The sequence below is a fragment of the Gasterosteus aculeatus genome, chromosome Y (genome assembly GCF_964276395.1).
Source record: "Gasterosteus aculeatus chromosome Y, fGasAcu3.hap1.1, whole genome shotgun sequence".
NCBI lineage: Eukaryota > Metazoa > Chordata > Actinopteri > Perciformes > Gasterosteidae > Gasterosteus > Gasterosteus aculeatus.
In genome coordinates, this window is record NC_135709.1 from 5569373 (window position 1) to 5584460 (window position 15088).

General features: G+C 41.3%; 1 protein-coding gene and 1 long non-coding RNA gene across 26 annotated transcripts in view; both read right to left on the reverse strand.

The window, feature by feature from the left end:
* Positions 1–15088, reverse strand: part of LOC120812329 (tight junction protein 1-like) — a 100378-nt gene that overhangs the window by 23902 nt on the left and 61388 nt on the right. For 13 of the 25 annotated variants that reach the window (XM_078097415.1, XM_078097414.1, XM_078097413.1 and 10 more), the window contains 7 exons: positions 6520–6576; positions 5893–6017; positions 5673–5775; positions 5172–5487; positions 4711–4817; positions 3890–4058; positions 3642–3777 (listed from right to left, as the gene is read on the reverse strand). In XM_078097415.1, the coding sequence (XP_077953541.1) occupies positions 3642–3777; positions 3890–4058; positions 4711–4817; positions 5172–5487; positions 5673–5775; positions 5893–6017; positions 6520–6576 (1013 nt within the window). Of the gene's footprint in view, positions 1–3641; positions 3778–3889; positions 4059–4710; positions 4818–5171; positions 5488–5672; positions 5776–5892; positions 6018–6519; positions 6577–7219; positions 7334–15088 lie in introns of those variants that run through there. The other 12 variants (XM_078097412.1, XM_078097407.1, XM_040168200.2 and 9 more) reach the window with 3 other exon arrangements.
* Positions 11526–12791, reverse strand: LOC144390927 (uncharacterized). Its single transcript, XR_013454752.1, has 3 exons — positions 12655–12791; positions 12376–12461; positions 11526–12117 (listed from the first exon to the last, which is right to left on the reverse strand). It is a non-coding gene; the product is annotated as an uncharacterized LOC144390927 (long non-coding RNA).

The window sequence follows — 15088 nt, forward strand, 5'->3', positions numbered from 1 at the left end:
TTGTTGCAGGAGGAGGGGGAATCGATAAACCTGTGTGTTACTTCTCAAAGAAGTTTAATTCATATTCGACAATAGAGAAGGAAGAACTGGCGCTTATTTGGGTGCTGAGCATTTTGAAGTTTATGTCGGTACTGGGGGAAAACCAGTAGTTGTATATACCGATCATAACCCTTTGACATTTGTGAGTTCGCTGCACTGCCCAAACCAGCGTCTGATGCGGTGGACTTTGTTTCTGCAAAGTCATAATTTAGATATCAGACACATTAAAGGCAGGGACAACATAATGGCAGATGCTTTTTCTTGTACCCCTGTGGTTAAATGGTCTGAATTGTAGTGAGCAGGGTTAATAATATTGTGGTTATGAAAAGTAACTCCTGTCATCCAACTCCAATCTTGTCATGGCCCAAAGAGCCAGGTCGTGACAGTTGGTGAGACTGCATATGCATCAAACAAGCATTGCTGTTTTTTTGCTAGTGAATATTTTCTGTTTGGCAGAAACCATCACCTTAAAGACTTTAACTGGGAGTACCAATATAAAATTAAAGCTGCGAACAGCGTTGGACGGTATTGTACATGATAATTTCACTTCAGATTGATAGTACACATCCCCATGGTTTGACTCAGAGATAACAAGGACATTCTGATGTACTATTCCAAAATGAAAGCCTCTCAGAATACCATACATGGGCCAATTCCCTTCAAAATCCTTCACGAGACAACTTTTGGTCAATTTCAGATTAGATTTAAAAGGAAATGCTCAATAGTTACATGATAATTTCACTTCATATTGATAGTGCACATCCCCAAGGTGTCGCTCAGGAATAACCATTCCAAAACTAAAGCCTCTCAAAATATCATGCATTAGCCAATTTCCTTCAGTCTCTACCACAAGACTACTTCTGGTCAATGTCGGATTAGATTTAAAAGGAAGAAATCAATAGTTATAGTTCTTGCTATTAGATAAATGGAGCAGATTAGATAAAGTATGGTTGAGTTAAAACAACAAATTTTCATGGCGAATGGTGTTTTTTTGAAAATGCTCCCTACACACATAGTTTGGAATTTCTTCCAGAAAAATTACATTTTTAGAGCCTAGGTCCTCAAGATCACACTGCGCAAATTTGAAAAGAATCAAGATTAATTCCTGGGAGTAGTTCGGTCTTTTACAACTCTAAGAAATCATGAAAAATAGTTTAATAGTTTTCGATTAATTGCAGCGCCCCCTATTCTTCAAATATTCTCAAAAAGTAGGGTGTGTTCATGGGTTCAATGTTTACATATGTAATAATTTTATGGAAGTTTTGAGTCTTGCCATATTAAGCCACACCCCTTGCAAAGTTCATTAGCCCATATGTTCTCAAAACAATAAGATCAACACAAATGTTATGGATCAGGGGGACATTGAACCAATAACAATTCACAGAATATTTTGTGACAATCAGCCACAGAATTTAGGAGAAATGGTCAAAAACGTGTTTTGGACAAAATTCAAAATGGCGGAAAATCTAGTTAGGACGGACGGACGGACACGGTGTCGTAATGAAAAAGCACATTTAAAAAAAAAAGTTTGTTGACGATGGGATTTGAACCCAGAACCCCCACACCCTTTCTTAAATAATTTAAGATGTCATCCATACAGTCATGGCAGAAAACAAGAGCTGATCACACGTATCTTCTGGTGGAGATAGAAATGTGCTACTCCTCTAGGGAGAATTCTCAACTGGATTTTAGAAATTTACATGTGACACACACCATTCTCATTAAGTAGAAGTAGACTTGCAATAAAAAAGAAAAAAGAAGAAAGAAAAATTGGCACATGTGGGTTTTGAACCCAGGTCTCCAGTGTTGTAACTGCAGTGCATTACCTCTGGAATACCGACCCTGCTATTCAAAACTTAAATAAAATATTTAGGATCACCTCTATTCAGTCAAGGCAGAGAACAGGGGCTAATCCCACAACTTCTGATCCACAAAGAGGTATTAACTTCAACCACACACCTTTGTGATTTAGTAGAGGTCTGGTAGATATATGTTACGAACTTAACACACTGAATATGTCTCTGCAGAATGCAGTTACCAATATTTAAACTAATAGGACAACATGGATATAATAACTTGTGAACTACACACAATGTATGACAAGGTGGGCGGCTTTCTGAAGAGAGCAGATCTGTGGTCAAGTAACAGCAAAGACCTCTGCTTTTATTGAAAGGATAATTTCTCTTGAGTGAGGATGTGGAGAGCAGGAGCACTCTCACCCTGGAGAGTTTCTGCCCTTTCGTTTCCACATATTTATGTGATGGCTCGTTTCCTGCAAATACTGTGATTTAAAGAAAAGGAATAGACTGCCTTGAGAAGAGTATGCTCAAACCGTAGCCTCCCTGCCACCAAAACTGCCGAAGAAACTCAGTCAATCACATACTAAAACTTCAGTCTCTGGCTTGATAACCAAAAGACCTAACCACGAGTCCACTGGCCCTGATGTACTAACACAACAAAAAAGTCCGTAAAATATGTAGGATCACCTCTATTCAGTTATGGGAAAGAACGGGTGAAAATCACACAACTTCTGCTCCACAGAGAAGTATTATCCTGTGAACCACACACCTTTCTGATTGAGTAGAGGTCTGGCAAATATATTTTCCAAATCATATGAAGTAACGACACCTTTAACTGTAAATGTGTGTGCCTAGTTTAGTTAAGATTGGAGAATATTTAGTCAAAAGCACCTCTGTTTTGACCTTGAAGACCTTGTTCTCACGGCAACAAAGCTTTTCAAAAACCAATATTCACCGTGAACAATCATCAAAGTCCTAAGGCTTATCTGCATAAGTAAATCATACAGAAAACTAACATTTCTACTATTCTTCTCTTCTGTAGCGTAACGGTTGACTTCCCTCAAGTCCTCAGGTCAATAAGCAATGTGAAAGGGGAACTCTGGTGCTCTATTGAGTCGAAAGTTATTGAGGTACTTTCAAACAAGGTTACAGTCACAAGTGCTGAATGGCTTGATGCTGGTATTAACTCAAACAAAAAATCGAGAGTCCTTCACAGCCAACAAAACCAATGAACAAACAAGTCTGTTTTAATAAATATTGACAGATGAAAGTTAATTAGTTACATAAGCACTTTCTACATATGAATACAGGGCTGAATTATTGTTTTGACTATTGATTAACATGCCCATTATTTTCTAAACTAAACACTGGGCATTACTACACTTTTCTAAAATCCTATGGTGATGTCATTGAATTGCTTTTATTACTAGACCTAAAAAACACAAAAAAGCCTCTAAATAATCGATTTACTATCTAATTGGACAACAAAAATGAGTTGAGAAGCTGGAGCAAATGTTGTTTGAAAAAAATGTTTGAAAAGAAAATACTCAAACTAACAGATATTATTTTTCTGTTGAGGACTAATGGATTTATTGTTTCAGATCTGCATTTAGATGCAATAAGTCACTGCTATTATTACGTATTATTTTATTAACCGCAAGTATCGTTGCTACTGCTTCTGCAGTTTTACAACCGGAGAGAGAAATAAAAGTAGAAAACTGAAGCTGTATGATAATGGCAAGTTATGGCGTCAATGTTTCGTTTAAAGTAAAAAATACAAAGCTGTGGATGGGGGGTCTTTACCTGCCATTGCTGGATTGCAGGGGAAAGTGTCTGGAGTGGTCTGAGGGTTCAGATATCCTGTCCGGAGAGCGCGAGCGGCTGCTACGATGTCTGCCATGCGATCGATTGGAATGGTCGGATCCCATAGAATGGATATCTGATTAAAACAAAAGCGACTGTTCAACGACCGTCTGAAACACACAAGAACGCGTCTCTCTTTTCAGCTGCGCCGCGTTTCAGCCGAATCCGACACTTTACACCGGCCTCACCATCTCGGTCGGAGGCGTTGGCTGAAGGAATGCTGTCATCGAGGTCAGGGATATTCAGCAGGGTCGCCCTGTCGTCCCTCTGCACAACCATTTTTAGCTTGCCCTTTGACCTTTCTATCAGCTTCTTGGCGTCTATCAAGGAGAGGTTTTCTGTCACTGTGCCATTGATCTGTGGAAAATCAGGGAGGGAAGCGATTAGCCGCGACGTCAAAGTATAGAAAAAAATGTAATAAAGAGTCTTTTTTTCATCCTTTTCCTTTTACAGTACAGTTATCACATGAAAAGCTAAGTTCAGGTTACAATTGCATCGTCTAAAAAAAGGCACAAAATTGGAGGCAGATTAGGTGCAACACAAATTATGTTTGTCAGGGTCAAATCATTGTCTACATTTTGGGCTATGTGGTATTAACTAGGATTACAATTACTTTGACAATTCCTTTTTCTTTCCCTAATTATTTCATGAATCTTTCATTGGTTTCAAGTGCTAGCATTCAAAAAGACTAAAGTGGAGTCTGAATGTGAGAGGCAATAAATTCAGAACAGCTACAGTTAAAAAGCACCTGTTTTGCATGTGGAACTTTTTTTAAATTTATTTCTTAAATATGTGTAGTGAAAATGATATAACATCATGCAGAGTAAGCCGCAACTGCCAATGCTGATATGCAACTCTAGGTATATAGAAAAAGAAACCAATACAGCAGTACAGAGTACTGGGCAATTAAAGCACAGTATTAATCCTTCTTTCCATCCGAACAATGTGTGTAATCAAGATTACATCACCATCAAACGTTCACCAGGCTTCATGAGGTCGTATGCCTCACCTTTAGAACAACATCTCCTTCCTGGATGTTGCCGTCTCTAGCTGCCAGGCTCTCGGGGGAAATGTCCTTGACAAAGATGTGGCTGGCCAGACGAAGGCCATATTCTGCTTCCAAAGTGAACGACAGCAACACAGAGCACGTTAGCACGTGGCCACACTGCACAGAACGCACTCTGCAGTCAAGCCGCCGCTCCCGCTGGGATTAACAGTACTGATTAAAGAAGATTAATTCCTCTTTTACTTAGATTTACGGAACTGGTGAACTTGGATTTTGCTGCATCTGGCAAGTTGTTTTTTTTTACTCTGGTAGTTGACCAGTGCTGATTTGGAGGTCTTATTCTCTTCTTGAAGTCTGGCAATTAATAGTTAGATGAATACATTGACAGCCGATTTCCTGGATTACTTGACAAAACTCTCTCTTTCTGTCCTCCTTTTTTTCATCCCTGACTTTGTGAGTCTCACCTTCATTTTTGCGGGATTTGACAAGCGTGACTTTTGCGGGACGTGGGGGCAGGTTGTGTGAGCGGCGGTCTGAACGCGGTGAGAGACTTCTTTCCCGCGAGCCACTGCGTTCGCGTTGCCTGTCCTTTTGCATGCTGCTCCGGCCACTGCGCCTGCCCATGGCCCCGCCCACACCGCTGTAAGTGGGGCTGCGTCCGCTTTGTGTCTCGTAGATCTCTTCGTCGTAACTGTCCTCCTCCTCGTCATGCTCCGACATAGTTTCCCTCTCCCCTAGGCGGCCCATAGGGACATGCACCTTTCTCTTCCGTCTGATTGTCTGGGAAAAGGAAATACGATCAGTTGGAGTAAGATGACTCAATGAATCCCTCGATTGTGTGCATTTCTCCTAGCGGTCAATTGAAAAATCCACAACATATCTCAATGACAGACAAATTGATTAAACAAATATTGATATAATATAAACATTTTTCAGATAGAATTCATAATGGGCTGTTGACTCACAATTTTGGCAATTTTCCCACTTTTACGAAGCTGCTGAACGGCGTACGCGTGCTCCACATTGTCCATGGAGACAGCATTGACCATAACAACTCTGTCATTTTCCCTAGAGAGGGGGCACAAAGATATGAGACATGCTGAAGTCTCCCTGTAGGAAGATGGGTCATTTAATACTAATTATTTGCAGTTTGCATTGGATGCCAAAGACAGAACAAGTACCTACCGCAGTAGGCTTTCTGCTGGGCCTCCTTTCAATACATCCGAGATGACAATGGAGGTCTCGCCACTCTGAAAATGAGGGTTATCCCGACCTCCTGAAATGGCTATTCCGAAGCCAAACCCTGGTGCCTGCATACAGAGAAATACAGATTAGGATGTGAGTTTAGCGTTCTGTGTAGACGAAAATACTGAACATGATGTAAAAGTCTGGATAAAGATAGGAAGAGCTGACAAATGCATATATGTACATTTGCAAAAAGTATATATTAACATATGCCCCTGAACGGTTTTATTAGACGGTAAACCTAATCTACATCATCAAAAAAAGGACATATTATAGATATTTTTCACTGACAGCAAGCACATCAACATACAAACAACATACATCAGCATGCAAAAGCATTCAAAAAGAAGGCAGTTTAGTGAGTGGTATTCCGGCTCTGTGGCCAAAAATGTGTGAGAGTATTAGGCAGAAGAAAATCCCTGTGATGTTTTTTTTGTTGCACCTGCAACTGTGTACACAGTAAGCATACTTTCTACATGATGTAATCCTGGAAATACGAGGGAAGAAAAAGCAGCTATGGGAGGCAAAGATAAAAAAAACATGTGAGGGGGGATAACAGGTACCTACCCTGTGCAGTGTTACTGTGTGCTGTTCCCAGATGACAGTTTCCTCCATCGCGGCACTCTGGAAGACAGAAACACAACGCTGTTGTTAGCTTGATCATCTTAGTACACAACACACACCCACAGAAAGTCAAAAGAAAGGGAGAAATCTAAATGTTTCATTAAGCCATCAGCAGACCACATCCGGATTTTTCACAAAAAAAGTCACAAAATTTGCTCTTTTTTTCTTTCTTTGGAATAATATGGCTGTTATCAGCACAATTTAGCTAACTATTGTCACATGTGTATCCTTTAGCTCCAAGATAAAAAAATACTTATCATAATCTTCAGTTGAGAAAATAAATAGCCTACAGTAGAATTTGTTGCATAAAAAAAGAACCGAACAATACTAGCATCCAATTGGCAAATTCAGAGGACAAAAGTCCATTATAAAATACACTAATAGCATTTGACTAAAGTCCATTTCCACTTCAGGCCCTCCATGTGTACAGTTTTCTAGTAAAAGAGGGAAGCCGTCTCAGTGGGCTCTTTATAGGCAAAATCTAATAGTGATACAAACAGAACATACTAAACACACAGGGCTGTAGCCAGCAGGCTCTTGAGTTTGCTTAAATGTTACATTTACAGTGGTGCAGCTAGAACCGTGTTGTGTCTGGAGTGCACTCGCACACTGCTAAACAGACCAGGCACATCCACACACTCACCTTGCTACGTCCCTAAAGAGTCTAGGGGTGGAGGACGTAAACAAGTTAAAATAATAAACTTGGGAGATCTGGACCAACGGCAAAAAAAGGATATTAAATGAAGGAAAACACAAGGTAACTGAAAACCATCTCCAAAAGGAAGACGAGTACGGCATATGGCTCCTTCTTTACTGGCTCCCAAAACCTCCTCACGGCAGCTGCAAGGTTCAACCATTTGGGGCAAATGACAACCTACATCGCAGCGCCTAATGTAGTAACCCCTATTCGTCATGTAAATTGATCCAAAGAGTGTGGCCGTAATAGGTGAGACCATCACACATTTTTCATCCTGCTTTGCCGGTAGTTTCTTTGACACCTCTGACACTTATAGTGCGCTCACCTGGGCACAGGTGAGCGCACTATAAGTGAAGTGGCTTGACATTTTCAGACCGTGTCTGAAGGTTCCTCTGAACTGTGGGAGGTTTTAAAAAAAGAAACCGCTGAATTTAATAAAATTGCTAGTGTCTCTCAACACTCTTAACTGATAACAGACTTGTTCCCTCAAACGTGGAGTCCAATAAAACCCAAAGCCACTTCATGGCATTCTGTATCTCAAAACTGAACATCTCAGGTCCCAATTCTGAGGCAGAGACACTAATCTCAAAGGTTCAAGTAAACCTAAAAGTACAAGAAGGGAAATGTTTGAGTGGACTCTCCATGCCTCCTGTGTACAATCTTTTTACTAAAATTTCTTCAGTGTCCAGTGACTGATGCGTTTTTGTGGCACCGCTGTGTGCGTCCTACGGCCACAAACAACTGGTGCCAAGAGAAGCTTGTAGCCACAAGCCAGAGCTGACAGCCGCACCAGTTGGTTGGGCCAGGCTTGGGGGATTACAACAAGGCAATTTGAGATCTAGCACTCCAACACAGATGGATCACACACAGCAGAGTGGAGAAAGAAGAGCTGAGGGCAAGATGGACTATGTCAATATGTAAAGGGTAAACGGCACAATTATTTAATAGACCTTGAGCTATGCCTTCAAATATCAGCACGAGAGTCAATTTAGGGCTTCGCCTGGTGATTTTATTTTATTGCGGAGTAGAATCCGTATCAAATATTCAATCAATTGAAATTTATTGAGTTTGATGAGTTATGTTATGTTATGTTTCGCCCAAAAGTTGGCTGAGGTGTAAATAAGTCCTGTGTATGACGGCAAACTAAACACTGTTGGCTTTTTCACTAGAGGGTTTGCAAAAAGACAATATTTCTTAAAAACTTAATATAATTATTGCTTAGACCCTAACTCCATTAATAATTTGGTCTGAAATCTAATGATCTAGTGATCTACAATTTTTTCCAACAGCTCAAACTTCAATATGTTCAGTTAACAACTATATGAAATAAGACATTGGAACAAATGGGTTATCATGCTCTCTTTTCAGTGCATCTATTCCTTTTCTTTACAGATTATGTACTGTAGCTTCCACAAAAACAGAAAACCCCACCTCAAAATAACTGGTGGCAACTGCTTTGCTATGTTAAAAGTAGTGTTAGGGATTTAAGCAAGAAGTGCACCCCTAGTGGTGGAAATTATAAAGGGGGTAATAATGTTTAGTATTAGAATTGTAGTTTGTGTGTTATTAGATATTAGTTATTACATTAGCATGTTAGATGAAGTGAATACAATATAAATCAAACACAAGTTATAGTCATGTTAATCATATAAACACTGTACACATTAACATTCTGTCACAATGTGATGTTAAAACCTGGGGACGGATGCTAATTGCCGTCCTTTATGGATTTCTCCCAATTTTATCCCCAAAGAGGGTTTTTTGGGAGTTTTTTCTCCTGTCAGGTAGTAGATGAGCAACCGAATGTAAGACAGACGACTGAGGCAAATGTCTTGAGAATCGGACCACATGAACTGTTTTAGATCTCATGAAGTAGTGTGATGAACTGTGATCATTAATGATGTGTTGTAATTAAAGTGTACTAGTTAGAAGATGAAGACTTAAACTATGCATGCTTTGTTATATTCACTCATTTAGACCCCGTGCAGTCGGACTCTAGTTGGCCTGAACCCGGGTTCATTTTTCACACCTACCCACTTTTTAAATCGCGTGCACATGAACCCAGTGAATCCGATTGACTCCGCTGTAGTGCATCCCCCATGCCTGTTGGTGGTGCTTTAAGGTGCTACAGACAACTGAAGAAAACGGAAGGAGAAGACAGGAGCATGCGTATAAGACATGCGCGCCGTATACAAACAAAAACTCCACAGAAGAAGAAGACGACGACCGGGTTGGATTGCATGCAATCACGTGGGGCAATCCGATTAGGTATGCGGATAGCGTGCAGACCAACACCAACAGCTGTTTACTCACTTTGGACCCCCGATTCGAGTGAGAGCGGATACAGTGCGTTCGTCTGCACAATAGGGCTATCCGGAGACAGGTTCACCGGGTTCAGGCAAACTAGAGTCCGTCTGCATGGGGTCTGAGGCATAAAGCCAAATGTATCTACATTGAATGTGTAGGACAGAAAGGTTTCAGGTTACAGCTGCAGCTTCACACCTCGATGTGAAAGGGACAATCCAGGAGGAGACACTCAGCATGGTTACATGGATTCGAATAACTGGCTTAGTCGGACTGAAATCGAATTATCCGTTTCATGCAAACGCCTTTGTCCGACTATGTGCGGTCCGACTACGATCCGATTAACACCCCTGGATAACTTGATCCGATCCAGTTGATAGTCCGACTATTCGGGCATGTAACGGTGAATCGGATAAGGAACTGGACTTTGCGCATGCTTGAGATCCCGCCGCCCTCCTCCCTCCCGGAAGTCGAAAGAGACTGCTGGGAGCCTGGCTGGCAGAAAACAAACAAACAACGCTATGGACAACACAAGAGTCCCTATAGTAGAGCACAACGGCGTAGATTCGGGTGTGCAGTTGCCAACTACCATGGGTAAGTTAATTTCAGTTGCATCACACTAAAACAAGTGCTAGATTCCAGATGCTAGCTGATGCTGTTCGTGAGATGTGTTAGCAGTGCTAATATGTGTTGAAAAATGTGTACCTTCCCTTAACTTGCGAGGAATTAAATCGACAATGAAAACAATGTACAATCATAAAACGTAAGGCTAACCTGGGTCCCACTTGATAACCGTAACTTTCGAAGCTAACATGGGTGCCACTTGCTAGCTAGCCCTTAGTCTTTGAGAAACGTGTAGACCTTCCCACTAACAAGGAATTCAATTTAGGATGAAAGCTAGTTACAAACGTAATAAAGTGTACATTACATAAACTGTACTTTCTACATTTGTTTTTGCACTAGATGAGTTTTTATGTTTCTTTGTCTATTTTTATGTGCATGTAATTTCTTTGTGCACGTTATTGCACATAGGTGCACAAAGGTGCTATATAAATAACGTTTTATTATTATTTGTGCTGTACCATCTTATAGATACTACAATGGACCCGGAAGAGACGCTGCTCGGAGGCTCATCTGGAACCTCCTCACCTAAATCAACTCCACCACCTTCTACTCCACTGCGTGCTACCTCCTCAGTTAGGTCGACTCTAGCTTCACTCCACCACCTTCAACTACTCCACTGCGTGCTACAATTACCGATGATCTACCTGGTAAGTTCTGCAATATTATAACTGCATCAACATATGGGCATCACAAAGAATCTTCATGCCATGCTTTCACTCATCCTGTGTAGTCTAACAAAGAGCTGATGTCAAGATGGTTACTACCACATGCCTAATCGGTAGGAATACAACTGACTTTATACCTGCCATTTCTTAAAGGAACAAGGACCCAGCAAACAAGGCAAATGAGAGACGTTGATGTGCTGGTAAACCAGATGCAAGTCTCAACAATGGAAGGAGGACATGGCAAGAAGTGAGGCCCGGGAGGAACTGTTGATCGCCAGCATCCTCCGCACTGACAGTATGGTTGAGAAGCTGATGCAGAGAATGGATAACATTCAACCTCAACCAAACACATTCTCACCACCACCACAACATCAACCACCGCAAGATGCGTATTATGGTTATGAATGCCTTACTTATTTGCACTACCGCCTGAAAAGCACCTTACCGTTCAAACAGCACAATTTCTACACTCTACCTCAGTGTGTGTGTGTATATATATATATATATATATATATATATATATATACACCTACACAATCAGAATTTATATATATAGATTTGTTTTTTTGTGACATTTAAAGTTTTACCTTTTATACTTGTGTGCTTTTATACCTTGTTTTTCTTGTGTGCTCTTATACCTTGTTTCACTTTTCTTAATATTTCTTATAAATAAAACACTTAACTAAAACTTCTGTGAGTTTCTTTATTTGTGGAATGAAACACGCATGAACTGTACAAGAATTGTATTTACAAACCTATGACAAACTGGCTATTATGTAATGAGTACGTCTAAAGGTATGGTCTGCTCAGGGGGAAGTTTGCACTCTGGTAATCTGTGAGGGCGGCTCTGATCCTCTGTCCATTTGTGTCGTCTGCGTGATTGTTGGCACGACCACCTGGCTGTGGCAGGTTCGATGCAAGTGTAGCCGCTTCCACTGACCAGTTGGGATTCACAACTTCCTTCTCATTCTCACAGAAATTGTGCAATGCACAACAGGTAGCAATCACTTAAGGGGTGAATGTAAAGTGGAAGTCACTACGCTTCATAAAAACTCTCCAGCGTGACTTCAGTCTCCCAAATGCAATCTCCACCGTGGTCCTTGCAGAGCTTAAGTAGACATTGAAGAACTCTTGCTCAGGGGTGATGTTTGGGGAATGAGTGTAGCCTTTCATGATCCAGTCCATGAGAGGATACGCTGGATCTCCCAACAGGAAGTGACCGATTGAGACATCATCGATTTCTCTTGGTTCCTGGGAGGAGAAACAGAAATGGTTACCAGTGTTGGACTTGCTTACTAAATGGCCCAGCATAAATAAAACATAGTATACATAAAAACATAATAAAGCCTCTATAAAACATACTACTTTAAGCTTGTAACATACCTAGAAATCTCAATAGCTTGGTGGTAGCTCCACTAGTTTCTGCATGAATAACTTTCAGTAGCTTAACTCATTTATTGATCTTATTGATTTTATCCATACATTAATATGTCTCAGAGTACGACTTACTTTTGGTAACAGGTGTGCCTGGCTGAACAACGTTGATTGCCTCAGCACGTTAGCATTACAGCATCTTACAGCTGAAGCTCCAGAAGCTTAAAGAGAACAATTTGTCAGGTTTTAATGGCACACACAACACACTGTAACACACACGTGAATATATGTAGGCGACACAGGACACACACACAAACACGCACACGCAGGCCTGAGGTCGCGGTGAATTGAACATATCAGTAAGCATTCACGTTGCACAGTGCAGACAACTAAATGTATTTGGCCCAAACTTACCGATACATGTCGTCCACTACGCCTTGGAGGACAACGGTATTGGTGCTCGAACAGTCACCTCTGCGGGCTTCATGACTACTTCCATAATTCCACACAACTTGTGGAAAGGAGAGAGTCATGCGAAAGTTCGCTTTCCGGTCCTCGTCATCAAATACGGTCAAAACATCTCTCCCAGAAGACTTTGTTTCTGCTCTTCATCCAGAGTGCTCTTCGAGACCTTTGCGGTAAAATGGCAGAGTTCAACAATATATTGTTGGTCAGAATTAAATTCTCCATGTACCTTCGGCGACAGCGTCTTCTCTCCGTTATCAAATCAGCCAATAGCACCATTCGCATTCGCTGTACTCCTAATAACATCATGCACAAATAGTAGAGGGATGTAGCTTCACCTTGCTCTCCGTTCGCCATCTTTCTCCTAATGTTGTTGTTATCTCACTTTGTAATTGTATTCCTTATAACGTTGTTTAGTTATTAAATACTTTTTGGATTTTTAAATTTGAGTAAATTGACTCTTTTGATTCTTCGTTTCCGGCCGGGACGAGAACAAAGGAGTGCGGCCTCCCTCGAGGGCTTTCCGAACCCTAACAGTAGTCATTCAGTTTATTATTCCCTCCTCTGTATAATGTACAGGATCTGCACCAAAACAAAATAAGAAGATGGACATGGACACAAGAATCCTCGAATCAAGCAAGTCCTCAACATACCCTTGAAGCTAAGATGGAGTCATTTAGTATTCACTTTGGGGTGTTATTTAAATGAATGAGTGCTCGCTCCCCTACTCACTAATCAGCAGAAAAACAAAATGATATTTCTTACAAAGAGGGAATGGAGGCAATGTGGTGGGGTGTTCAATTATCTGACTCAGAATAGATTTTGTGCTGTAGTTTAGGAGGTGAGGCAGACCCGTATTCAAGTTTGACCGCTCTGGGACAAGAGTGGCTAAAAATAACCCTCATTAATTCTGCCGTTGTGATGCTGCAACAGAGTAATTTAAGGGAAACTTAAATTACTCTGTTGACTTAAAGCAGCACAAAACACTGGAGAACATAACCTCCTGTTGTTTTAAATACCAAGGACTTACTGGAGCAAGTGATGCATTACAGCAGTGGTCCCCACCCACCGGGCCGCGGACCGGTACCGGTCAGTGGGCCGTTTGGTACCGGGCCGCACCACAGAAAGCTTATATATTTTTTTTTCTGAAAAAGGTTTTATTTTGAAAATTGACCGGATTTTCTCCTAATTATGTGCGCTCGACCCTCTGACATATTCCCAACGCGTCACCAGGCGTTTTTCTTGTCCTTTTACCGTGCACGGCCAGCGAACACAGAGCGGGCGACTACTACCCCCCCCGTCGGACCTTCTCGACCGGTCCGCGAAATATTGTCTGACATGAAACCGGTCCGTGAGGTAAAAAAGGTTGGGGACCACTGCATTACAGGACATAAAACACATTCACTATCTCTCTCTGAGGAAAAAAAAGAGGTAGATCATGTTTACAAAGCCCTTAGCTGACGGTGCCGTGAAAGATGTGGGTATTCAAATGAGATGCTAGAATACAGAAGGTTTAACACTGATGCTTGGATACTCACGATATACAACCAGGTACAACACATCCAATTTAACATTGCATTCTGATAGGGGTGTAACGATTCATTTTAACAACGATTCGATTCAAATCGCGATTCATGGTTGCCGATTCGATTCATGGACGATCATGGTTAATTTAGAACGATTCGATTAGATTCAGTGACTTAAAATCGATTCAGTAACTTTACTGGACAGTGATGGCAAAGTTTCTGAGATCCCTGTTGTTTCTAATTAATTATGGATATTACGGATTTTCAACCTCATTGTAGGGTCGCATGTCTTTACAGATAAACTTGGCAATTGTTACTATGATGTTGAGTTTGGTGCTGGCGAGGCCTGAGGTGTCTGCAGAGCTGGAGTTACCTCCTGCTGCTGCAGCGGTAACGCTGCTAGAGGCGCCTGACTGTCGGCGTTGTTTAATCCCACGGCGCCTTAGTAGATGGCTGGAAAGATTCGTCGTGTTTCCGTGTTTTTTTATTTGGCTTCTACATATTCTACAAACAGCGACCGACTTATGTAGAACACCTCCGTGTTTGCAAAAGCTAAAATGTTTCCACACGCTGGATCGATAAGTTGGTTTGTAAATGTCTCGCTCGCAGTCGTCTCCTCCACGCTGTGTTTTGTTGTTGTTCAAAGTTTCGCGCAGCTGCCGCCGCGTATTGATGACGTCACCGACAGGCAGACTGAATCAAGTAACGTTTAACGTGTCTAAAGTGCTAAAAAACAAACACACACGCATCCACACCGTTTTTGTGCTTAAATCCAATGTGGAGTTTCAATCGATTTGTAATCAATTTATGTCGTCCGGAATGCCGATTTGCGGAGCACAGATCGATTCAGTTGGATC